A 27653-nucleotide genomic window follows, 5' to 3' on the forward strand; every position below is an offset into this window, starting at 1 on the left:
CGTTCCGCAGCTCTCTCCGCTGGGGCCCGACACGCCACAACGGCCTGGGATTGGGTGACCGCTTCTTACAGCACTCCAGGGATCCGTACAGTATGCAGGCAGGGGGTTGTTGCCCCACGCTCCACCTCTAGCGCTACCTCTCGAGCAGGGCGTCTCGGCATTGATTTCCGAAGGCTCGAAGTGGTTCTCACCTGCTGTGTTGCACCCTGTGTGACACTATGACGGTGCTCTCCGCCGCGTTATTGTCTCAATGCGCTTATCAATGTCCCAGCCTCGGTCTCTATGCTGGCCGCAGGAAGGCCGCTTCAGTCCCAGCAGTGTAATGTAGGCAGAGTCGTACCCCCTCTGCCTCGACTCCGGAGTTCTCACTCGGGCTTCGCACGCACCTTTTAGCCACCGGTGGGGTAGTCAGGCCTGTCCTCGGTGGCACTGCAGCTCTCCCACGATGTTCGCACAGCCGCAGTCTCCCCTGGTGCCGGTGTTCCGGATGCCGCGCTTACGCGCCTCCAGGATGCCTCCGGTGCCGGCCCAAGGAACACGCCCACGCCGCCCTGCACACACACAGACCGTGCAGGTATTTACTGTGTCAGTGCCGCTTCACTCATGTCGCTTCGCTGCAGCAGGGCACTGCTCCGCTTCGCTGGTCCCCTCGTATCGCAGCGCCGGCAGTTCTCGTCGAGCCCGGCTCACCTTCCAACCTTAGGCCGCGGCTCGTTTCGGGAAACTAGGCCTCGCCAGTGTCGTCCGTCGCGCTCACTCTCAGGTGGGTTGCGGGACTCATGGCTTGTTGCTGTTAGTTCGCCACACTCACGGCGTTTTTTGGGGTTCAAGTGGGCGCCCGGGGGAATCGGGGAGTCAGGATAATCAGCTAGTGTACCGGGCAGAGGACGGAGCTAGCTCAAAACGCGTCCGCCATGCTCGGCTCGTGGCCACGCCCCCCATATCGAACTGATTTAATGGGATGAAAACTATATCACAATTGCTAATGCAGGCTATTTTGAAATTCCATGCTCTGAAAAACTCAAGCCTGACACAAGCAAAGCAAACTTCTTAAAAAGAACCCCACTAATGGAAACCACTCAGGAGCTATCAGCGAAACCATGAAAGAGTGGGGAGACTAGTAATTACAACAGCAGCGTGAACACCTGCTACAACCATAAAGGCAAATTTGATTAAAACAAACAACCAGAATACAAGTTCATGTCTAGAGAGCACCAAACATGCAACCACAAAGGAACCAAACAGAATAAAAAAATTCTAGCAGCAATCACTTTCAAAATCTCAAGAATATAGATTCTATCTGCAACAGTCAATTTTTAGATGATTAACTCTGAATGATGGGCATTTTATTGCCTCTGCAATTCCACTACTCATTACGAGGAATCAGCACTTAGTGTAGTTAAAGATCAGATCATGAATTATGCACAAGTGGTGTGAATAACTGAGCTGCATATACTAGTAATATTTGCCTCATCCTACAGAAAAAAGGGATTCACTATCTAGGATTCTGTATCTCTAAATTGGGAAAAGCAAATTACTATTAATAAGGCTCTGATGAGCCTTATGCTCTGCTCAAGTGGCGGCAGGTGAGTTTTTAAAGTGGGCAGGGGGAAGAGAACAATAAAATAGATTAACACAATTATACTGAGTGAGGTGAGGGAATACCATTAGGATTGCTTGGGTGACTAAATAGAACCCCAAACCCGAGAATATCTTTCACAAATTGTGCTCAACTGCCCATACCAAAGCACAGAAAATTGTTAATTTCTCAGCCTTTTAGCTATGAAACTGGCTAAAAGCCTTAGCTTCAATAAGGACTTCTGAAGGGGCATTTAACAAAAAATTCTACAACATTCGTGGTGTGCCAAATAAGTCTAATTCTTTCAAGGGTGTTGGGTATTTTCAGTCCACCTGTTCTGAAAATTCGTAAATAAAAAGTAGGCTTTATTTTTCTTCAGTTCAAGTAATCTGGATTAGCAATTTGAAAAGGCCTAGTATCAATTTTAGGTTTTGCCTGAGACAGTACATGTGCTGTTGCTCCGAAATCTTTCGTAAACCCAAAATAAAAACTTAAAATGAGCTTAGAGCCCGCCCATTGAGAGCTACTGACTTTGCCAATGTTAGTCATTAAATAGGGTTATACAGTCATAGGATCCTTAAATAAGAAGGAAATTTTGTGTCACATCTGAGTGACATAACCTGTGGTGAGCCTATTGTGTCCCCAAGGAAGTCAGTGGGGCTCACAAGAGCGGACATTCAAAAGAGACCTCTCTCCATTTCTTTTTTGTCCACCTATTTAAGGAAAGAACCAGCACTACATCAATGCCCAAGATGACACTATGGCAGCCGTAGGGCATTTACGGTCTGCTTTGGGGGTGGGTGATGAAGGAAGGTGGCTTTTTGATGGCCAAGCAAATATCTCTCCCGTGCAAAGAGCGGCATACCAGTACTGGAACACAGCGCAACAGTGCATTCTGTGTAGTCTGCTATACCAACAGCAACCAGCAAATGAACTGGACCTGTTCTAACCGCTTTAGCTCTATGAGCAGGGGACGTTTGTATTTCTATGCTTCCCCTGTAATTTCAAATATTAGAAAATAAGGAGATTTATTGATCTGTCGTCGGCCAGCGATGGCTTCATCATAGCGTTTTTTTCTTTACATTATAACTAGTTGCACAGCAGTCTGTGCTGCTCGGTAACAACACTAAAAAACACTGACCAAGCCAAAAGAGAAACCTATTGGCTTTGCCAATGCTTGTTTAAAACGCATAAAGTTGCTTTCGCCACTTAAACCTTCCAGTTTTTGTTCCTGTACCTTTCAAGTAGAAACTCAGCCCTATAGCATCAATGGAAACATAACTGGACGGGACAAGGTGACAAAACAATTATTTGGGTTTAACATATCACACATTAGAAGTACTTCTCAGAGAACACCAATCTTTTCGGATCTAGCCTTGAACGGCAGTACAATGTGAAGAGGAGCCTCTATCATTCTCTGGACACAGTGTGTGTCGGTAAAATCCTCTGCAGTAGAAACCCATCCTGTACACAAATGAATTTGTGCGATTGAGAGCGAGGGTGAGAAGACTGAAAGGGGACTCACTTGAGTTAATCGGTACTTGAGGTGGTACCAGGGCTGCAAAGAAGGGATTTCCCTGCATCTTTAACAACCTTTCTTGTTAATCATCCATTGCCCGATAGAACCTAGGTGGAATGGAGACGGACTTCCTTTTAGTGGCCCTCATTCCGTTCATGGTCATCAAGTACTTGAAATCAAGTTTCTGATGGATATTTAGGTGACTATTTGCACCAACAAAGGCACTTAGGATTGGCATACAAAAATGATGGGAAAGGTAGGCAATCATCCTATTGGTGCACAAGACCATTGCCGAGCATAAAACTAGGCACAGACCACTTTCCTCTTATCCAGATCTACTCTCCAGGTGTGTTATGCAGGATTAGTCCTTTAAAATATCAATAATTTGCTGGTGCTAGCTACGTAAAGATCCTCAATGTTCTCACTAAAGTATGAAGAACTGAAAGGATGACAGAACCAAAAGAAGGTGAGAGAAAAGATTATTTTTGGTTTCGAAGCTGGCATGCAGAAAGGAAAGGAGTCTATGTTTTTTGATAAGGAAGTGCAACATTCCTCAAGAGTTGGGAACGCCACAGATCTACACGCAAGGTCCCTAAAGAGACCAGTTAATAGTGGGCACCACATTCCTGCTGGTTTAATGATACCAGGAAGGTTTAAAAAAAAAAAAGTTATTTATTGCTTTTTAAACTTAGGAAAAACATCCGTGCTTCCCACAAGATCCATTAATCGGTCATATTAGCGCAAAGCAGCTACAGAACAACTTTCACAAGACTATCAAGATAATGTCTATCTAGGTGATTACATTCCAAGGATTTCAGTATATTCTGTGGCGTATAAATGTGAAATAGTGGGTAGCTCTCCTCCACCCCTGGCCAAATTACAAACTTATGTCATGGCTATGTGAATTAACCCCTTCACTGCGGCGGCTATTCCGCCGCAGTACTAAGGGGGCGGGGCGGCCGCATGCTGGTGACGGAACCGCTCCGTCACCAGCGTCGGTTGACCTGTGCTTGTGACGGAGCGGTTCCGTCATGGCCCACCCCGCTCAATAGAACGTCCTCGCAGGCGCGAAATTCGCGCCGCGCAGGCGCGCCGAGCGGGCCATGACGGAACCGCTCCGTCATCAGCACAGGTCACCCGTAGCTGATGACGGAGCGGTTCCGTCATCAGCACTTAACGGGTTAAAATGGTCTTTTCTGTCGCCTGATCGTTAAGAGTTATCGCTAAAATATTTGTCACCTGATCATATGGCACTCACCGGGTAAGAGTCCCAACGTCAAAACATAAATACTGTGGCCACCAATGAAATGTTATTGTCTGTCTGATGTGCGAAGGTAAACAGTTCCCAGATATTTTTCAGTCGGGACATGGCTGGCATAAGAGACTAATATTCTTCCAGTAGTTCTAGGCAGTATGCAACACCTTTTAACCAGCTTTTTACTTACAGAGCGGTGCCTCCTCCCCAGTGCATAGCCACTCTTCATTTAGCTAAAAGAAGCATTAACACGGAGTCTACGCACACCAGGTGACACCCCATTGACGTATGGACCAATAGAAAGGGGTGGTTCGAGTTCCAAGTCATCTCATCTATGGAGTCGTCAGTCTGTCCTGTGTTGCACAGAGGTATCGGGGGAAAGGAAAGAGTTTTTCCTCTCCTCCGATGTCTCTTTGCGGCAGGAATGCCCCCTCCAGGGATTTTTTTTTTGGAATGGAAGTGACCCCTTGGGCAATAGCCGTTTCCTATGGGCGCCAGTTTTAATCTTTGTGCATGGGGGCAATTCATTGGGCAGGAATAGGCCCCCAGTTTTTCTTTTATACTTGGGGCCATTTTCTGCCTGCCCAGAGGGCGGATCGGCCCTATTTGAAGGCCCATCTGCCTGCTGGGAAAGGGGAGGGGGTAGAAAACCCACAAGCACCAGGGATATGTATATATTTATGTTTTGGGGTGGCCTCTTGGGTAATGGTCACCCTTATTGGTGCTAATCATATTTTTTAATTACTTCTGGCCATTTTCTGTCCCCCCACCCTCCTCTGGGAGCAGATCAGCCCTATTTTGAGGACCCATCTGCCCCAAGGAGGGGGGGGGGGAGAGGGAGGAGGGTGGGAGACAACCCACTAGCACCAGGGATATGTATATATTTATGTATGGGGTGGCCCCTTTGGTAAGGGTCGCCCCAATGGGACGAGGCATTGGTGATTTACTTTTTCTGCCCCCTAGGTGGGAGATAGGCCTTTTGGGTAGGTACATTACGTGTTACAATGTTTAATTCTTTTCCTTCTTGTCATTTGCGATTGTAATGTTTTCTTTCTCCTTTCATTCGCAAGGCTTTTGCTCTTTTAACTGATGTTCCAGATTGCAGTTTTGTTACTGATAGTTCTACAGTTTGTGTAGTTGCATGTGTTTGGTAAGAAAACGTTTATAGTACCATTTGCTCTAAATGAGTATAATTTTCCTGCATTAATGTGTTTTTGAAAATGGTGTAATAATAGCATTATGTTTAGATTCTGTTTTATTGTGTGGGATATTCCTTTTGCATTTGTGCTTGATGTGTATTTTGTTGTCTTGGGAGTAATTTATTTAGTATTTTCTTTCCAGTAGGATATCGTTGGTTTTTGCTGTGTCTCTGTAGAGTAGGTGCTGGTGACTCTAGCTGTGCCTGGCAAGTGAGTGACACAGTTTTTGAGTATATAGATCTTTGTGATAAAGCCAGACTTTGCTTATTACTTATTTTGCACAGTGTTGGTTGTTGTTGACTTGTTTGTGAAGTCTCCTTTCTTAGTAAGGCTTTTGGCTATCCGCAGGATGGTTGCTCTGCAGGTTGTTGGTATGCTTTTTGAGTCTTCCTCTTACCATGATTTTGAGACGGACTCTGCATCTGACGCAGAGGAGGGGTGTAAGATTCTGGAAGTGAATTTTGTGTCTGAAAGGAATCATCGGACGATGAAGACACGCTCAGAGCAGATTAAGTGCCTGTTTTAGAGGAGGCCATTGATGTGCTGATAGTGCAGCAAGAAGCATCTGGACCGCAGCCTTGGACTGCAAGGCTTCCCATTGGAAGAGCGGACCTCTGGGTTAGCCCAGACATGGTGCAGCTGGAATCACCTGCCTTTCCTGGTGTTCCAGGTTGTAGAGTGGATACTGAAAACTTTTTTCCTATACATTTTTTTCATTGTTTATGGATGATATATTTCGGAGGAGATTGAGCAGACTAACTTGTATGCTGAACAGTATTTTGGGACAACAGTGCCAGGCTTAGGCCTCACTCTAGAGCTACCCAATGGACTCCCACAAATCTGGGCGAGTTGAAGAAGTTCTTGGGTTTAGGTTTTCTAATGGGCTTGATAAGGAAGCCATCAATGTTTTCATATTGATCTACTAGTTCCTTGATGGCAACAGCTATATTTCTGGCAATCATGAGTCGTGATCGGTATTTGCTGCTGATGCTGCATTTTGTTGATAAACATTTAGCATTGCCACATGATCACTCTAATTGTGACCTTTTTAATTTTCGGTCTATCCTTGATCACTTTGTAGAACGATTTTCTAAGATCTATGCTCCAGGGAGAGAAATATCTGTGGATGAGTCTTTTGTCTTGTTCAAGGGCACACTACTGATATAAGATGTATATGCTGCGTGAGAGTAGGACTGGATATGTCTCTAATTTCAGGGTGTACGCCGGTAGGGGTACCAGGATTGACCCTCCCTGATTATCCGCCCACTTTTGGAGCGAGTGAGAAAATTGTGTGGGAACTTGGTAGAGGACTTTTTAACAAAGGTCACCATTTATATGTAGATTACTTCTACACTGGTGTGCAGTTGTTTTGGGAATTGGTCAAAGTGGACACTGTTGCTTGTGATACAATCCGCTCTAACCATGAAGGTTTCTAAAAATAACTTATTTGTCAAAAGCTTGAGCGGGGACAGTACAATGAGTCTCGTAATGAGGAACTTTTAGCTGTGAAGTTTGCAGACGGGAGAGATGTCTACATGCTGACTACCATCCATGATGAAAGTACTTTACCTGTGACTGTTTGGGGTCAGGTTGCTGAAGCGCACAAACCTGTGTGCATTTTAGACTATAATAGGCACATGGTTGGTGTTGATAGAGTAGATCAGAGGTTGGAACCTTACACCACTCTTCATAAGGCTTACCCTTGGTATAAAAAGATGGCTATACATCCTTTCCACTTTGCAACTTTTAATGCTTTTTGTTGTGTTCAATAATTGTTCTCTTGAATCAAGGATGACTTTTGCAAGTTTCAGAGGTTTGTGAAAGGCAGCCATGTTGTAGTGGAACAAGCAAGCCTCAATGCTGTGACAAAAACTGATGCACACCCAATCCCTGGAGCAGACGAACTAATTGAAAGGTTAGGGGCAGCCAAATATCTTCGTGCCTTTGATCTCCCATCTGGGTACTGGCACATAGGTTTGACCCCTGGAGCAAAAGAAAAATCAGTCTCCACCCCAAATGGACACTTCCAGTTTACTGTGATGCCATGTCGACTAAAGAATGTCCCTGCCACCTTCCAACGGTTGGTGAACAAAGTCCTTGCTGGGCTGGAATCCTTGAGCGCAGCTTATCTTGGCAATATTTCTGTCTACAGCTCCACCTGGCAGGATCACCTGGTCCACCTTGGCAAGGTCCTTGAGGCTCTGAGAAGTGCAGGCCTCACTATCAAGGCAAGTAAGTGCAAGATAGGACAGGGAAAGGTTAAGTACTTGGGTCACCTGGTAGGAGAAGCCCAAATTCGGCCCCTCCAACCCAAGGTCCAGACAATTCTGGACTGGTTAGCTTTAACAACCCAGACCCAAGCCAGGGCATTCCTTGGCTTGACTGGGTACTATAGAAGAACTGTGAAGGACTATCGGTCCATAGTAACTCCCGTCACAGAATGTACCTCCAAACGGATGCCAAAGAAAGAAAACTGGACAGTGAGCTGCCAAAAGGTTTTTGACAGACTGAAGGATGCAATGTGCTCTGCCCCAATCCTAAAAGCTCCAGACTATATAAAACCGTCCATTGTGCAGACAGAGGCCTCGGAGCATGGGACAGATGCAGTCCTAGCCCAAACAAATTATGAGGGATATGACCAACCTGTTGCTTTTATAAGCAGTAGACAACTCCCTAGAGAACAGTGTTGGGAGTGCCATACAGTGGGAAGCCTTTGTTGTGGTCTGGGCCCTGAAGACGTTGATGCCATACCTGTTTGGCACTCACTTCCTAGTTCAGACAGACCACAGGCCTCTCAGGTGGTACAACAGATGAATGGTGAGAATCCCAAAATGCTAATGTTGTCCATATCCTTACAGGGAATGGACTTCATAGTGGAACACAGACCTGGGACTGTCCATGCCAATGCAGAAGCATTTCAAGGTCCTTCCACTTAGAAGATGAAGACTCTCCAGGGGAAGGTTAGTTTCATCCGCTTTCATTTTGGGGGGAGGTAATGGGAGAAAGTGCCTCTTTTGCATGGTTAGCCCCCCACTTTTTGCCTGGTTTTGATGTGGTTTCAAATGCAGTGTACATAGTTCCTGCCAACCAGGTCTCCTGTGCCAGTGCTCCTTCCCTAAAAACAAATCCCTAATTGGCATTTCTGCCCTTTGTAAGTCCCTAGTAAATTGTACTATGAATACCTAGGGCCTGGGAGCTGAATAGGGTCCCCTGGACCCTCCCACCTCCTCACTATGACCATGCCATGCTTTTGCAGTGTGCATGCCCATGTGAGGGGAAACATACGACATGTGAACAAGCACTGCCTGAAGGCATAGATAAGTCATCCTTCTAGCAGGCCTCAGCCCTAAGGCATACCACAGGTGAGGATATCTGCATGAACAGATATGCTCCTACAATATTGGGGTCCATTTTCCCAATATTGTCAGTGTCAGTGAAGCCATAGAGAGTACTTTCTACCACGACAAGGGCACTTGGTATAAGGGAATAGTTGCGCTCCACTGGATATTTGGTTGGGTTAGTACGATTTGTTCGGTTGATGTGGCGCTACTCGGAAAGGGGTGACCCTAACAACCCTGTGACAATGTATTACTAAGCATACATTTACAATATGAGAGACAAAACCTGTGCGCACACAATATAAATTTCAACAATTAATATCTTTTTAGTGTTCTTTCAAGAAATCCAAACTGATACCAGTGTGGGATTTATTGTACCATGTACCCAGGGGGCACCTCAGAGGTGCCCCCTGAAAACATGCCAACCTTGGTGTGGTCTCTGACAGGCTGCAGGCAGCCAGCCAGCCACCACCAATCAACCAATCATGTTTCTGGACCCCTCGGTAGAGATCCTCTGCTCTCTAGGACCAAAAACAATGCACATCCTGGGTAGAGATGTGATGCCTCCTCGCCAGGGATGGCCCAGTGCTCGAAGAGGGAAGCTTCAAAGGCCTGCCGCCTTTGTAATGTGACCCCCAGCCTCTGCTGTTATTAGCAGATAGCAGCCCCTGGTTTACATCTCCACTTTGGGCAGGAAAATCGGCAAGAAAAATTCAAAAGAATAGGAGGTGTGCTAACCTCTTACAACCCCACCACTAAGGTGGGGCAGCGAGGTGAGCACAACATTCAGTCCCCGCCATCTTGCAGATGGGGAGACTCCTTCAATCAGGGTTAGGTCTATGCCCCCCTCCCAGATGGCACAATAGAGGGTGTCGTCACCCCACATAACGTGCCCATTGGCATACCTGCTAATCACCTAAAAAAACGATTCCTAAATGTAGTATGTAGGTGGCTCCCCCAGACCTATAAGTCAGATCTGTGACGACTTAAGAAGAAAGAAGATGACCCTGCAAAGAAAACAGAAGACAACTGTCTTGGCCCCAGCCCTACCGGCCTGTCTCCAGCTTCGGTGAACGTGCAACCTGCCTGGCAGCCAGTGACATCTGAAACCCCTGGGAGGATTGTTGCCTTCAAGAAAAGACTCCCTCTCCCGTGGACATGCAGACCTGTCCTGAAGAAACCTACTCCAAGGACTCCGGAACCTGGCGGGTCCCAGTCTCCTGCCCACTCTGCACCAGACGTTCATGGCACGGGTCTGAGTGGCTCACCTGTGCAGTAAAGTGTCCCTAGCGATCCTGACCTTGTATCCAGCATTGGCTGACTTCTCCTATTTTAAACGATGGCACCAGCAGTGTGAATCCAGAGGCTCCTCCTGACTGCGACCTGATCCGATAAGAAAAATCCAACGTCGAAAGGCACCCCTGCACCTGTAGCCGATGGGCCTTGATGAGCTGAACAGACGGTGCCCCTATGGATGGCCTACAGCCCAACTTATGTCTGCTGTCATTGGTCTTCCTCTTGCAACCTCCAGTGCCATGCCTGCAGCCCCTTGCCGTAAGAAGAAACCTCATTAAAAACCACTGGATGCCAGATGTCGAAATTACACCCTGTACCGGGCCGCCCCTGTGCTGTTGGTGTTGTACGTTTGGTGATGCTTTGCGCCCCCTGCTTAACCCCCAAAGCCAGGCCCTTGCAACCAATATACTTACCTGCAAGCATTGTGGCTACAGGCACCCCTCCCCCTGTCTCCACTGGAAGGCATTGGTCCGAACTCCGATTTTAAATGGAAGACATTCAGTGAGGAAAAATGTTTCTATGAAACATTGTCTCAATGCTTTCTCTACTTTAAATCAAGCCAATTAAGTCAATGTTTTATGAAGCATGCTTCTTTACTTTACATTCCTCACATTTAAACAAATGACTGCATTTTCCTGTTATAAACATGGGCTGGCACCATGTCCCATGTCTACAGGCCACTGGGAGTAATATGCCTGCTGTTTGAAAATACATTTTGACAAGGTAGATAATTAAAACAGTGATTTTTATGTAATGCATATAAACAAATGTAACTCTTCAGTTGAATTTTCTCCCATTCCAAAGTGTTGCATTTACACACAGCAAACATCTTGCTCCCGGTAACTGGTAGACACGCTGCCATATTCATAACAGAAAAATACAGCCATTTTTATTAAGTGGGATACATTAAAAGTGCAGAAAAATGTTGCTTATTACGAACATTTTTGCAGAACTTTTTTCTGCACTTTAAATTTCTCCCATTACAAAAAAATTTCTGTATGCTTGTGATGTACATGTAACAGTGCACATATGTCAAACAATATGTCCTGTGTCACAAGTACATGCAACACAGGCTCTCAGTCACCCATACACATACACATATATGCCATTCATTCACACACATGTTCATACATCCCCACACACCATGCACTCACTGATGTACATGGCAGCCCTATCAATGTGCAAGTTACTTGGTCTTCAGTAGCTCAGGACGATTTTCACTGATCAGAAGTAGCTCTCAATGTAGAAAAGGTTGGAGACCCTGCAGTAGATACACTCCTTATAAGGATCTTCTGAGTGCAGCCTCTTCTCTCCCCAGGTCCCGCAAGGTCGAAAAAGTCTTTTCTTCAACGATTCTGACATGTTAATGTCAGGTGTAGAAAAGTGAAACAGCAGACGAAATCTGGATAAACTAAATCTGGATATAAGCTGAAGAACTGAGCAGAGCTTAGGGAGGCTCCCTTTCACACAACATGCAGTAGAAAATCTGAGGGAAGATGCCTTAACTGAAAGTGTTCTAAAGGGTATTAGTGCCTGATTGGCTGGAGATTGGTTCTTTATAAATGATGTAGATAAGCTATTAACAACAAAGTATTTTTCCATTGTAAGCTATGTATACTACTTCTACTGCTTATATCAGAACGTCTGGAGCAGAGTGGGCAGGAGACCTGTGGGGTTCCTGAGTCTTTGGAGTAGGTTTCTTCAGGAAGAAGTCTGCATGTCCACAGGAGATTGGAGTCTTTGGAGCAGTGGAAATCTAAACCTGTTTGTCACTACTCTAATATCAGACAAGTTTTCAAATAGACAACACAACATTATAGTATTCTTTTGCCCTTACCTGGTGGAGACACTTGCGTGCTTTGTCGTACTCGCTTCGTAGGCAGTAGGCACTACCAAGATTAAAAAGCATCATTGTCCTTGCAGTTGTGACCGATGCTGGGTAACAGTGAGGCGTCTGCTTTCCCGCTTGAAGGGGAAAAAAAGACAATTAATCATTTCAGCCAGCAAGGGACATTACAATACAATGAAAACCCCTCTGTCACCTGTAACTTTCTTTCATTCAAACACTTCATAAGTATTCTGAATACCAGGTAATAAAAATTCAAAGTAATTTTCAACCCATACCAAGAAATTTGACTTGGAAAACTGACTAGAGAGAACTTCATCAGGAATGATGAGGGGGGGGAGTTACACTTCACTATCAAAATGGTGTTTCATATCACTGCTATGCATATCATATCACAGCAGTTTAAGGCCATGTTGCTTGAACTCTGATTCGATGTACTTTAACTGCAGATTCCATACTGCTTCACTTCCAAGTTAGAATTTTACCTCAGGACATCTAACATTACAATTCAAACACTTGTAGAGTTACATTTTGTCCCCCAAATGTGGACATCTAAAAACAGAAGCTACACAGGACATTAGCTATGCCTATAGCAAACGTAGAAGCTCATCTCGGAAAATGTCAGCAACACTACTAAATAAAGGTAACAAATGCATGCTACCATCAAAGAAAAGTTTAAGAATGAATGCCTGTGGGGTGAGTGGGAGGGGAATAGAGTTTAAGAGAAGCAGAGATATAGAAACATGTAATTGTATGGACAATGGTTTGAGATTAATAAAGTAACACCATGTAACAAAGGCAATGAAGCCCATCTTTACAATTACACCATGCCAGCTACCCTAGAATTGCATACTGTTTACTAGTGAAATTTCAGAATCATCAAAAGCATTTTACTTACAAGATTCTGTTGGCTCAGTTTCTCCTTTGTCAGCCCCTGTAGGGAAGACAACACACATAATAGAAAGGTTAGACTGCTAGTTAATTGTAGTAAAATGCCTCTCCAACAAGATTCATTTTACATGTCTCATAACAATGGTAGTAGTGGATGCAACAACCAGACTCTGTGCCTAGCTGACTCGTTCTTTACCGGCTTTTAAAAGCAGGTAAAGAACGAGCGTGTGATGAATCTTTGATTATCTAGGGGCATGCAGCAATGGAGTGATCTCATGTTGCTGGTAGCACTTGAAGTGCAGGTGTGCATGGGTGACTATTCCCCAGATTGAAAAGATAAGGGTGCGTCGTTCAGCAGGATGCAAACTGGTGGAGGCATGATGTGCAGAGCTTAAATACGGAGTCTTTCACATTAACTTTCCGAATAGGAGGAAAGGAATAGAGTAGGAAAAACAGCAAGTTGCTAAGCACAAGCGAAACGTACACCAATCCACTCAGATGGGCAGAAATAAAGGGGAACAGGCAAAGGTATGCATCTGCAGGGAAGGATGGCAGCATGCACAAAGGACATACACATTCGGTGTAGGTTACTGGGACATGGCATGTAAAGCTATACAAAATAGCTATGGATCGAGTCTGATTTAGGGACTACGTGGCACAGTATACACATGGTCAGAATAGGAGAGATCATGTAGAACTAAGGTAAGTACATTAAAAGAAACAAATAAAATGCGAACAATGGAACTTAGCAAAACATTGGAGACTTTGTATGATTTGGGTGTCAGGAGTAGGTATGTAAAGGGGGTTTTGATAGCTATTTATTCATGCTTTTTAGCTACCAGAATCCATATGCCAGTCATTTCAAAAGTGGTCTCATAAAAGTGGTAGATGAAATGATTTAGTGGTAGCAGGATGTGTGTTGTGGGCAAGTCAGTAAGAGCTGTGCCAGCAAACTACTATCCAAGAATAATTACCAAGTGTGAACCAATCTTGTGTATTTATCCGTATTTCTACAATAAGCAATTAGGAGATGAGGTTCAGAACAAAGCTGTGTTAAAGAGCATTCAAACAACAAATTACTAATTTGCATTTTAATGGCTGGAAATTTCTCAACAGTGACTTGGCTACACAGTGCAAAAAATATAACCCTCTGTGTGCAGTGGCAAGAATTCAAAGAGTTAACAAAATAGCATATATTTTACTTTCTATTTATTAATTGTCAACAATGATTGAAGATTGTTTGAAGTATGCCTGCCTTCAGACAGTGGACATATAAATACATTTATCAAACATTACTAGTTATGTAAAATGTACATGAACAGTAATTTTAACTTCCAAAGTTTAAAAAGCTAACAGAAACCAGTTTCTGAAATGGCAAATGCCTGCCAATTTTACTCCAGTTATCCACCAAACCAAATAACGGTCTGTGGTTAGTAATAAAGACCTTTGATTTATGCAGAACATGGATTCTAGTGGGAAAATGAATGAAAGCATGGCCAGCTTTTTTCAAGTTACCCTGTTCCTGGTCGTTGGAGGAGATTCCCAGGGAGACATCTGTGACATTCTCTGGATTTAAGTGTGTGATGGCATCAGAGATTCGGTCTAGCGAGATCAGGGCCTCTGCTGCATACAAGTGGCCCAGGAACCTGCAAAAATCAACAACTGGAATCAGTCAAGCGCCTTTCACATAAAGTATGTTGCAAAGCCTCCATTACGTCTTCAGATATATTTGGGGAAACATTTACTGTTATCTTTACAGACAAAACTCACAACATTGCCGATGTTCTTAGGCACGCCAATCTCATTCTCTTAACTGTACTCACCAGACTACAACTCTTACTTGATTCTAGAGTTTTTCTCCATTTCTGGCAAAAACAACTAAGTCTTCACTTCCATCACTTTAAATCTAGATGCCCTCTGATCTTTATCTGTAACATTTTATGCTTTTGGCTGCTGATAAATTAATTCTGGTTGTGGAAGATCTCTTTAACCTTTCTCTCAGTTCTGCTGTGGTCCTTCTTTCCCAACAGCCAATGGCCCATCTTATTATTCTCCATCACAAAGCACCTGCCTTTAGCATCCCTACTGGCGGAGACAGTTGTCAATTGTTAGAAGAAATCATTAATATTAAAAGCAACCTCAACGTCCCAGAAGCTGGGTTCTTACCTGTTCACTTTGATTTCAGTACTCAACCAACTCAGGTTCACTGAGGATCATGCGGGAGGATTTAGTTTATTTGGATCTCACCTCACTGGATCAGGATCTCATGGAAAGCTCATTGCGCTTGCATGAGACCGTGTTAACTAAAAGGTTCTGAACTGGTTCTCTTCATTCTTGCTGGTTGCAATGAAGTAGTATCCCTCCTTCAGATTAGTCCTGTACTGCATCTATACCATATGATGCCACATAAGGCTATTCACTGAGCCGAATACTAAAATCTGTGTGGTTCCTTTGGCCGCACTGATTGAATCATTCATTCTTTTATTTGTGGCATGTGCAGATGACTCTCAGATTAAATCATAACTTGACAGCAAATTTCAAGTGGGTAAGAAAGCATCTAAAATGTGGATTTTTGCTCATTAATCAACTCCTCTCTTAGTCCATCAGTACTGTTCAGCTATTTTGCTAGTATATACAGCGAACAAGACTTGGCAAAGTCAACAAATTGTAAACTCAGAAACGTTTCCAAAGAAAACTTGGATAAGTGTCAATGCGGGCAGTTGGAAGTACTTGGGACAACCAACTCCGGTACGGAGCTAGTCAGGTGGACCACAGACGAAGCAGTCTTCTAGCAACTGTAGGTACTCTATCTGCATTGCATGGGTTCCTGTTGAGTGGCCCTGATGCAAGGGATGAATTATGCTGAAGATGCTCTGAGGATGTGACGCAGTGAACGGGGCAATTCCTGCAGGGATTCCTCAGTCCATGAGGATGGTGCATGGGTACTGTATGCAGGGTTGACGTTCCACAAAGTCCTCTCCGGTCTGGCTAAAGTCCAGTGGCCACTGGTCAATAATTTTCTTTCTGAGGGTACCAGCAACTCTCCAACAGCACTCCCAGGCTCAGCAAACTCAGGTGCAACTGTATTTGTTGATTCTTTGTCCTTATTGCTGAATGGAGTCAGTGGTAGCAGCTTGAAGATTTTGGGCTACCAACTTGCACCAGCAGGCTTCTTCAGCTGTTGTGTCCTTGTGCTGCGAACAGGCCAGTCAGCTGACCCTTGGAGTTCTCTTGCCTTAACTGGGCTATGGAGACGGTTTCTCCTTGAACAGGAAACGGCAGACACAGTCCCGGTCTTCGCTGGCCAGCAGGTGCCTTCATTGTCGGTGTAGCCTCTCTTTGCTAGTGCAACAAGGCAGTGCGGTGCAACAGGGCAGTCCTTCAGCCCTTCTTCCGCGCCAATTGAGATCCGAGTTCTGAGTGCTAGGGGTGCCCTATTTATCTTCAGAAAATTCCCTCAGGGTAGGATGCGGTTGGTAGCCAATGGACTACCAGGTTCCCTCCCTCTTGATGACCACTTCCTGGGAAGTGTGGTATTTGGCAATCCCGGGATGCACCATTCTGCTCACTGCCAACACGGCAAGACACCTCTCTCGACAGTCCGAGCTCCTTAGCCCACCCCAGAGGTGTGGCTACCAAGGGGCTACATCCACCAGGAAAAACAGGTTTGTCAACTGGCTTCTCCTCTCCTGCCCCCAGTGCCAGTCTGTCTACTTAAACAATAGAGCAGCTCCTTTCCCAAGTGTTCTCCATTTGCCATTCAAAGGCAGTTTCTCTTTCAAGCTAGTCTTTTGGGCTAACACCTGCATGGCTTCCTGCGGGAGGGAGGTTAATACCGCTCTCCCAGGCAGGTACCTATTGTGCCCTTTCCTAAGTTGTTGACTCTCCTCTCCAGGAGGGCAGAAAGCTGTCAGCAGGAAAAGCCAGGGTACATCATAAACGGGCACTGGAAACCTTGGGCAACTAAAGTGGCAACTTCTAAAGTTGATATGCTGAGGCAGGTGCACCGCCTTGTTTCTTGGTTTGAATCGCTTATAGTGTTCTTTGGAACTTGTTTGTAGGTGCTCCACAGGAGGCGTCTGACGTCCTGAGACGCTTAAAATTGTAACTGAAAAACGTGCTCCTAACGAGACATTAGTTGCATCCCTGTAGGCACTCAGTCGCCCCTCAGCGCGAAATGAGGGTTCTAAACACAATTTTTGTTTCAAAAGTTTTTTTTCTTGGTTTTATTCACATAGTGTATTTTCAAGTCTTTTTCATATGTTCCTTCATATTTTTGTCAATTCATCCATTTCCTTTTTCACTGTTATATATGCGGCATTATTTGCGTGAAATCCAATGCATTTCGGGCATAATTCACTGCCCTTCATCAGGGAACAATAATGCCGGTTCAGTCACGTTTAAATCGTCTGTGTATCAGAAAGCTGATTTATACTCGCGTGTCAGACTTCCTCATGCTCCCGAAAGTTCCAACCTGTGAGACTTGGCCCTTTCCCCAGAAATTTTTCGCTTTTTATCCCCTGTTAACTTAGAATGCCCCTATTGAAATAACACTGTATAGGCCTTGGGTGGTGGAGAATGCCCTGTGTAGTTTAAAACTAGTGTTAAAGTACAGGTGCCTTCTACCCCTAACATGGCCGCCACAGACCACTGCTGCAGCAGCGTGGTTTAGAGGGCGCATTCTAGTAGCCAGGGGCTGGCTGGAACCCTCAGGCAATGTATCCATCTTAGCCTGCCAGCCTGCCCATAGGTAGAATGGTGGAACCACCTAGCACCTCCTGGAACCTTCTGGAACAGGTGAGGTGACACCAACTGCCATTACCAACTGTCAACTGGCACTATAAAAGGAAAGGGAGGGAACTTTCCTGAGGAGAGAAGCTGAGGGGAAGACCTGGGGAAGTACCTACGCAGGAGGATAGGCAGTGGGGGTCAGGGCAGGGTCTTATGATGCTGGAATGACAGGGCCTAGTGTGCTGCTTTACAAGTGTTGAGGTATCCTGTTCCCCCCCCACTGACCTAGCCCCGCGGCAGGGAACCCCCAGGGACCACTTGAGGGGATTGGCTGAGGAGATTCATGCACCAGCCACCAACTTAACCCCCTTCAAGGAATAAGAAACCAAAGGAAACAAGAACCCAACTGCTACTTACAAGGGCGCAAGAAACAGCTGCGCCAAGAAGAAATCAAGGAACCAGTAACCAAGAAACTTACAAAGGCGCAAGGAACATAAAGCGACAAGAAGAGACTGAATCTCCACAGGACATTTGAAGAGCCACCCAGGTATTGGCGCTGTGTTGCTCCCTGTGCCCCCTGACGCCACCTGGGGTCCCTGCGCTAACCTACCGCTGCTGTTTGGCATGTCCTGTGAGCTGCCTCTATTTTAAAGCAACTGCTGATGAAGCGCCAACCTAGAAACTGCCTAAGCGCTACATTGCCCTCCAAGCGCTTGACTGGTGAAGAATTGCTGTGTCCTGTGGGAGCGCTGGGAATTGCCTGCAGGGCTGTGGAAGTTGCCCCCCTGTAAAGCGCTGTGAAGTGCCCCAAGTGCTGGACTGCCCTATGTGGTGGCCTAGTTGAAGCGCTGGGAAGTTGAGAGACTGTTGCCTGGCGCTGTGGTAGAAAGCGCTTTTGTGCCCAGGATTACTTCCACTGGTGTGAACACTGAGTGCTGCTCTGCTTTGTACCCTGGCGTGGAGGACTGGAAGCGCTATTAAAGAAGTTGCCTTATAAGCGCTATATTGAGGGCCTGTTATGCTCACCTGTGAGGTCCTGTGAAGCGCTAGCCACTGACCTGCCTGAGAAGCGCTGTGAACCTGCTAATTGCCCCCTTTTGAGCAGCGCCGCATCTGCATCAATTACCACAGCTGGGTGAACTGCCCTGTGGCGCGATTGCTGGGCGCTGTTGTAATTGCCCCTAAGTGCCAGCTGTGTACTCACCGCTGCAGCCTCGGTCATCGGTATTGAGGAGACTGCCTCTTGGAGCGCGGCGGTTGTCTGGAGCGCTGCGACCAACCCCCGGCGGCCCTCGGTGCCAGGAGAGGGCCGCCACTATGTCGCTGTAGGCCGCGCCCGGCCGATTGTGTACCGTTCCCCCTGCGGCGGCCCCGGAGCCTTGAGGAGGCCGCCGCAATCATCAACTAGGCCGCGCTAGGCCTGAAGCCGGCCTCCGCCCCACGTGACAGGGGCGCGTGCCCCGCCCCCGTCGAGCGCCACTGGCGCGCCCCCAGCATCTTCACCCCTATTGGTTACTGGGGTTGCGGACGTCACGGGAGGCCCGGGAGCCGGCAACTTCACCTACGGAGGGCCCTGGTGGAGTCCAAGTGCCCATCTGCCCGAGCAGGCCCCCGGAGCGCCGGACATTAAAAGTAGGCCGCGTGAGGCCTTCCAGGTGGGCCCCTTCATCCCCGAGGCCTGCTGAGACCTACGCAAGGGCCTTGGATAGGCCGAAGAGACAGGTAACCCCCAGGGAGGTGAGCGGAAGGCCCCAGGAGGCCCAGAGTTCGCCCCTTCCTGGGGAAAACTGGTGACTGGTCCACGTTGGCCCTAATTAGCCCAGGAGAGTCCCCTGACCTGGGCCAGGACCCCTAAACACCGTGAGGGTATCACTTGGTGGAAAGGAGGGGAAAGAAAGTGCTTACAGGCCTACTGGGCCTTTGAACTGTGCCAGGAATCTATTTTTAGCCCTGCTGAATTGCCTATGGAGACCCTTTATATTAGAAAGGCCATGGGGGGAGATATCATATACTCAGTAGCCCCAGGAGATGTGTGAAGTGCACAGGCCAAGTGCATACCTTTAATGTAATGCAGATTTTCTACAAATGTATGGGTCCCCTTGCCTGTTGAGTAACTGGTTATTGTTATCTAAAGGAAATGGGGGGCCATACCTAGTGAATTGGGGTCCAGGTTCTAATGGGATGTTTACCCAGTGAAGTGTTTACCTAAAAGGATGCCCGTACTTGCTATATAAAATGCCTATGCTTGATTTCTAGGGTAATGTTGATTCCTGATTAGGGAAGGGTTGTTCCTATTTCCCTGAAGTGTTTACTCCTGATTAAGGAGAGGTTTACCTTGGTTAACTAACTGTTCTACATAAGGAAATGTTTAGCCTTGCATATTAGGATGGAAAGCCCTATAGGAATATTTGGCACTGGGTAGTTAAATGTCTAACTCTGCCTAGTGCGATGCCTTTCAGTTATCTAAGAAAACGTTATTCCTACAGGAGTGTGTTTTACAAGTAAAAGTTGATTACTTACCTCCAAGGGGGTAAACCAGAAGACCATACCTGATTCCTTATTGAGCAGCTGGTTGTCACTCATGTAAGGTGGAAGGGCCTAACTTCTAACAAAGAGTGTCACATAGAGAAATGCTCTGCCTTTAAGGGAACGTTTTATGTATACTATGTTGAAATGCCTAAATGAAATGCTGGGTTTCCCCAGTGAGGTGTTTTATTCCTAAATAAGGAGATGGTTTAACCTACACAAGAGGTCATTTATTTATAATGAAATGTTTTGCCTCTTGAGTGTTATATTTGTTGAAGCCTAAAGTTAGTTATGATACATCCTTTATGCATTCATAAGTTTTACCCCTGATAGGGGAGGAGGAGCCTAATGCTGAGGCTAATAGGATGTCACACCTTTAGTGAAATGTTTCCTCATTACTTAACGCAGTGTTGTATTCATGACCTTATAATGTATTTCTTACAGGTGATGATGAGAAACCAGGCCAAGGTCAGGCCTGTGGTTATTTAATATTTAATATTTATTATTTATTCATCCAGTATTTATTGCCAAGTGTTCTCACACATGTATTTTAGTGGAAAGTTAATAAGCTAATTTTATGATGAATTCCTAATACCCTGACCCAGCTCTATCTTAATAAAGTTAACTTGAGTTTTTACACAAGCTCACTGGAGTGGCGTCCCTAATTGCGTGCTCATGTTTCTGACTCAGTGGTTGCGTGTGCTGCATGGTCGCTTAACACATATGCTTTCTGATGCCTACCCGCTCGTGCCATGCTACCCTAGGGGACTGGTGGCCCCAGTTCCAACACAACCCCTTCTAAAGTTGAACTTTACCTACCACTGGTATTAAAATCGATGAAATCATTAAATCAGATGTAATGCCTTGATTCTTTTGATACCAAACATTACCAACCTTAAGAAGTCCCATTCAGACGTTAGCAGGGCTGAGGTCCCAGTCTGTATTTCTGTACCTGCCAATGAGGCTACTGGCCTTTACACAGTAAAAACCACAATGTAAGGTTTTTACTGATGGAACATGTGAAAGTATATGTTCCACTTTTCTACATAAGGCCTAGGGGTTGTTAGGCCTGCCTTGGGGGCGATTTCCATATATTAAAAAAGGATTTGGGGGCTTTGCCATTACCTTAAATGTTAAGAATTAACAGTTTATAACTGCCCTTCCAGTCTCTAGTGGCAGACTGCGAGCCATGTTTTTTCTTGTCCCATTCAGGGTGGCACACCAGGTGCTGCAGTCCCTGGGGGACACTAACTTACAAGACCTGGGTGCCCCTGGTATCATATGCAAGGGAATTACAAGTAAGTTAGGCAATGTCGATAGGGGACAAGCAAATTAACCATACACCATTGTAAGGGTCAGAGCACATGTTCCGTGCCCCTGTTCAGCAGCACTCAGGGCATTGCAAAACCATTAAACCAGTACCTAGTAGTCAAAATGGGGGGCAAACGTGCAAAAACCTGGTTTCCTTACAACATGCACCACACACATGTTTAATAACTGCACTAGGGCAACATAGCACAGTAGAGATTTTAGAAGGAAAAAGTCAAGCTGAGAATGATCCCTGTAATTATCAACGCAGATCTATTTAATGGGGGGTTATTTCGAAAAGGGAGCTTAGCAAGAACATCAGACTGTCATGAAGCTCAGCCACAATTGTTTCTCAGTCCGGCTTTTGGGCAGTAGTTGTAATGGTTGATCAAGTCCTAACGTTTGAAAGAACGCACGGTTAGGTACAAAACAGTTATTTCCAGCCTTTGTGGTATAACATTTTCCATCAATCAAATTTTACCTGCGACAAGCGTTGAAAATGCAAAAGGTGCAGCAGGTACCCCCTATGCAATGGAGAATGAGGTAACACTATTGCTTTCCACTGAAATGCACTATGTGAGATTTCTTTTGACATAGCCTCTGACATCTTCAATCCTGGCCTGGCAGGCTAAATTGGGCAATATGATCAGTCTCCGCCTCCTACTTTTATGGTTGAGGATTAGGATAAATCACAAGTATAAAGTTTCAATGAGAGTCTGAAGGATCTCATGGAAAAAAATGAAAGATGGAAATCTGCCATGATTTAAGCATGTCACATAGTTCATTCTGAAGCATATGTATGCAAAAACATTACAGAATCCTGCATTTTTTTTTAGGACTGATGCGGATAAAGCACAAGGCAGATTTGTCTAGCATGATGATTTGATATTTTGAAGGTAAACAAGAATTTGGCATTGAACCACATTTACATTACATTCTTAGAACATCAACTCAAAACTTTTTCATATTTTGACTTTTGAGTCCTCCCGTTTGGATATAAGGCAGCACTGTGGAGGCAGAATGTAAATCTGAGTTGGTGTATTTACAAAGCTTTTGGTGACAAACCTTTTATCATTTTCTATTTGTGCCTGCAATACAAAGAAAGCAGAGACATTGAGGAATTGCAGTGAACAAATGTTTTACATCAATAACATAAATACCCCTTTCCAAGCCACAAGTCCAAAAAAAAGAAGTGGGGGGACGCCGACGTCACGACAGGAAGTGACGTCACGAAAGGTGGCTTGCACTCAGTTGCAGTCTATAGTTATCGATCTCCCGGTAAAATAAGGCGGACAACGCCGTCCACCCGTGTTGTACCCCGACTCGAGCCCTACCCCTTTCCTTGAGCCCTACCCCTTTCCTTGAAATAGCTTGAGGACGTAGACACGTAGCTTGAAAACATAACAGGCAAGCTTTACCTACGTTTTTAAATTAGCCACTTATTAATCAAAATCTAGATTCAAATTCCGACACAAAAAAAGAAATAGAAATGGCAACCCCTGATATAAAGTACCTTCATTCTACAATAGAATTATATTTTAGGTGAAGTTTTCCATTCTCTTCCAACTGCAGATGAAGATGGGATTATACATTTCCGTATTTTTATAAACTGAAATTGTATAATCAAATAAAATGGCTACAGATCATTGCCAAAGTCAGTAATGCCCATGCTTTACAACAGGAACAAAAGGCACTGGCAGAGCCAATAGTCTCAAAGGTGAGACCTATTTGTGTTGCCAATGCTTGTTAGGTCTTGGCAAAACACACCTGTGATTCTGAGCAAACCAGCTAATCTCCTCATGAAGGAAAAAAGAAAAAATGTGTAATTTGGCAAATAAATGGACACACAAAAACATAATTATGCGCATGTCCATGTCTTAGTGAAAATACATTTGGAAACAGACATATGTTATTACAGTAAAAAAGCAGAGAGCATCAGTTGTCACAATAAACATTCAATTGAAAGGAGAACAGTGCTTTTCTGAAGTGTGTGTGGCATAATAAAACATAGCTACAAATGTCAAGAGGTTCAACAAGGACAACAGAGAAGAAGAAAAAATAAAAGTAGTACCTCAATCACAACCCAATCAGCAGAAGTACAGCAATCAAGCTGAAGCAATCAGTATTTGGCCCATGCTTCAGCCGAAAGATGAGGAAGTAAAGCCAGCATGCACTGGCCTATTAGAAGGCAGCAAATAATTGTCACAATGAAGCCAACGGATGTTAAGCAATGGGCTGGCTGCAAGACCCTTGTTGTATACAATATCTCTCGCAAGCGAGACTGCATGCAGCCACTGCGCTATCACAGGTGAGACCTAAAAAGTGATAGACTTTTAGACTGATACTTTGGCCCAGTGCTTAATTTGAACCAGCGGTTGCATGTGGGGACCATCAGCACTCATAGGGAAGGAGGAAAAGAAAAACTCAGTGTCTGAGAAAAGGGATGAAAAAGAACCTGAAAGAGTAAGATAAAGGGGCTGAGAGTGTCTGATAGTGGATGAAAGGGAATGATGTGAAATCAAACCCTTGCTGCCGTATAGCACTAGATGTGGTCTTCTGAGCAAAACTGTGGGCCAAGGCACTTACTTTAAAAATTGGGCACTGCTTTGGTCCTCTGCATTTAGTCCATATATAGAAGCATTTTGGCAACTAGGAGATCAGATGCAATTATCTTTAGGAGATCGGCACAACCAACACACTACCACACGTTTTTGTAAATCATAACTCTCTATTTGTAATGAAGGGCATAAATGATAAGACCATACCACGTAATGCAATGGCAGGCAGAGGGATCACAAGCAGATGGTTGGACAACTGTAAACAAGTGACTCACATAATAGGTTTGTTAATTTTCCGACATAATAAAATGAAGTGATAACAAGTGGAGCAGAGGGAGGACTTACTTTAAGGAGCCTGATAGTTTTGGTAGCTGAAGAAGCTTCTCCGCATGATTCAAGGCCATGAGGTTGTCTCCCAATGCCAGAGCAACATATGCACTGCAGGCAAGTATGGAACACCTACAATAGGACACAGAAAGCAGTACTGCTGTTAAACAAAAAACTCCTTTACAGAGCAAGCCTTCAGGTGTGGACTGCAAATCTCATTTTACTTCAAAGAGTGCATAGAGTAGTATAGCTTCTTCAGCCGCCACAACCAAGAATGCACTGCAAAGTCTGCTACACAGTAGTCAACTTATGCTCCTGAAACGAAAACCTTAATTTAGCCACCACACAGCGTAAATGATGTATGGTTGAAAGTATTTATGTAAAACCACAGTTAGTCACTTCCAGCATTGTTTCCTGGCTAAACCACAACCTCCCTGCTCTCTGGATCCAAGCAAAAGCCTTTACGACATGGAATTGCGGTAATAGGCTCTTCAGCATTTGACATAATCTAATGTCTGTAGAAGAGGATATTAATAATTAAGCGGTCCCAATGGATAGACATAAAAAAACCCTACCACACAAAAGCCGCCCACCGAGATGTCCTAAAATATTGTGTCAATACAGGAATTTTTTATGAGTTTCCTGTAGCACGATCATTGCCCAGTATCCGGTGCACACAACCTTTAAATTTTATGGCTTAACGATCAAACAATAGGCATTTTAATGGGTGGGTTACCAGAAATGTCCATGTTCACAGCTTGATTTGTCACACCAGCCTGCCTCTGTGCCGAGAACAGAAAACCTTAATATGCCTTTTCAGAGCTTCAACTTTTCTGCCAGAATCCATTTCAAAATAGAAGTGGGTCACAAAATCGGGAGGGACTGAACGAAGCCATAATATACCAAAACATGTGTTGCACTTTGATCTCCCGAAACTTGATAGCGTAAAAGTGAAAGGGTTGTAAAACATACCTTACTATCAGTGTCTTAAAATTGAACTTAAGAGATAATTCAAAGCAGGCTGTATTTCTTCAGTTTCAGCAAGACAGTGAGAGCTAAATAATCAACAATGTAATGCATTTTCAGGACGGTCCGTTTGAGAAAATGTTTTTAAAGTTAGGCTATATTTAAAGGGCAGGCAACACCAATAGGCCTAGCTACCAAATGAAAGTGCTGCATCAGTCACCTTTAAGATTAGGTATTCTATAACTTTTCATCAATACATTGTGATTCGTACTTGCACTCTTGAGCTCATCCACCAAAAACACTCGCACAAATTGAAGCAGCAGATGCAAGATAAATTCTACGAGCAAACGTAGAAAAACAGAAAAATGCAGCTACCTAATGATGCGAACAAGTGATGGCAAAAAAAATAAAAATACAAATGTAAACTTCGCACTGGACAAGCCATCTTTGAATGATGCTAAGAACAATGTAGCCGCATTAAAATGTTAACACAGTTAACATGTTTTGTTGCAAAGTGACAACAGTTTTAGAACACAAAAACAATGATACACTCTGGACACTCTAAGGCAGCTGCCCTATGGCAACTGACATAACTTTCTCAAATTTATCAGTCAGGCCTGTTGTCTTATCATTGGCTTGTTACCGTAAAAAAGGCAGGCTTTATGTACTTAACAAACTTTACAACAATGCAACCACCAAGCATACAGTCCTAAAATTACAAATATCTACAAAAGTACAGCTGGCAAAACAACATGCACTTACTATTAATATGGCTGAAGAAGGATTGGCATCACCCAAATTTACCCCTAGCGTTTCCCTAGGGAGTACCCATCACCAACACCCTGGCATACTACAGATAGTTGTGCTTCCAGGTAATAAATGACCTCTCAGCAGGCTCGTACCTTTGACACAGTTTAAGAAGGATCCACATTTAATGGCCTATTGGCTTTAACATATGCTGTTCACAATAATGAAGTTTAAGCAGAGTGTACATGTTTACAATTGCAAATCTTTCATAACATACACATCCTTACATTAGTCAGTGTGTTACTAAGGAACATTGGGCATGCAGAAGTTCTGTTATCTGGGCACAGTGCAGGAGAATGTGCGAATTTCCCTATTTATCTATGGTGCCGCTGGACTTATGGTGTCAATGTTTGGCTGTCGATTCTGCACTCTTGCCCTGATCTCAGTTCATTTTATAGCTAAGTTGAGTAGCTTTGTAGGTGACTCCATGGAACCTGAATTGAACGGCTGGCTAACAGGTTGTGAAATTAAAATGTGTTTATCTGTGTAATAAATAAAACCTATTGATTACATTATTTTACCAGTCTTCTGCAGACAATGAACTTCATGTGCATGGAGGTCTCCACATGTGTATATCGTTAACTCTAGATATGCTTTCTGCTGTCCTTGATAAACTGTCAATATGCTGGCAAACGAATCGGAAACTATACTTGGATTATTGTCATTACCGGCAAAACCTGTTCCACCAGTCGCTTCAGCACTACAGAATGAGAACTGTAATCACGATTGAAGTGTTTTTGTCACTGTGCTGGGGTTAGCAATATACTTTCAAATACTATTCGTAAGTTAATGATGCCCACCAGAAGATAGGTTCATTTAATCAATACAGGAATCAATCTGTTTTATGATCTTGGACAGGCAGATCTTTTTATTAGCAGGGAGGCAGAAAGCTGATCATCACTGACAGACAGCCTGATTTTTAGCTCTGGGTTTTGACACCACATTTGTCAAATACACCTACTGCTCACTATCCACAGAGTGGGTTATGGGTTTGCCTCTTCTAACCATTGGCTTTCCTAGATCAGCCTCTTTCAACCACTGGCTTGAGACTTTGTCAATCACGGTTTGGCTCAGCCAAGTGGAGCATTTATTTGTCTCACTTTATAATCTTGGCCGCATCCTGACTCCGCTTGAGTGCCTGCACCGGACTGCTCCGGGGACTACTTTACACAAGCCGCCATCTCTAAAGACTCCTCCTGGCTTGTGTTCCGCTGTAAAGTGCTAACGCTGCATGTGTTAATTCATTAAACCCAGGCATATTGGCTTTGTCAGCGCTTGTTATAACCCGAGACCAAAAACACAGCATTTTGGACAGAAAGAACGATATATTTTATTAAGAGAGAGAAAGAATGCAAGTCATTTTAGACAGATAAGCAGCCAGAAAGTTTACCATCGTGGACAGACACACAGACCGATTAATATTTTGAAGAGAGGAGGGACTTTTAAGGCATGGACAAAGCGGGCAAATGCCCTGGGGACCACCTTCTAACCCCCCCTCCCCCCCCCC

The 27653-nt window shown here is 44.6% G+C and overlaps 1 protein-coding gene across 4 annotated transcripts in view; it reads right to left on the reverse strand.

The window, feature by feature from the left end:
• The window catches only part of CNOT10 (CCR4-NOT transcription complex subunit 10), a 550184-nt gene that overhangs the window by 52054 nt on the left and 470477 nt on the right, over positions 1-27653 (reverse strand). For all 4 annotated transcript variants that reach the window (XM_086942099.1, XM_086942101.1, XM_086942102.1 and 1 more), the window contains 4 exons: positions 24392-24505; positions 14439-14569; positions 12931-12966; positions 12024-12151 (listed from right to left, as the gene is read on the reverse strand). In XM_086942099.1, the coding sequence (XP_086798225.1) occupies positions 12024-12151; positions 12931-12966; positions 14439-14569; positions 24392-24505 (409 nt within the window). The remainder of the gene's footprint in view (positions 1-12023; positions 12152-12930; positions 12967-14438; positions 14570-24391; positions 24506-27653) is intronic.

Source organism: Lissotriton vulgaris, chromosome 10, assembly GCF_964263255.1.
Source record: "Lissotriton vulgaris chromosome 10, aLisVul1.2, whole genome shotgun sequence".
Taxonomy (NCBI): Eukaryota; Metazoa; Chordata; class Amphibia; order Caudata; family Salamandridae; genus Lissotriton; species Lissotriton vulgaris.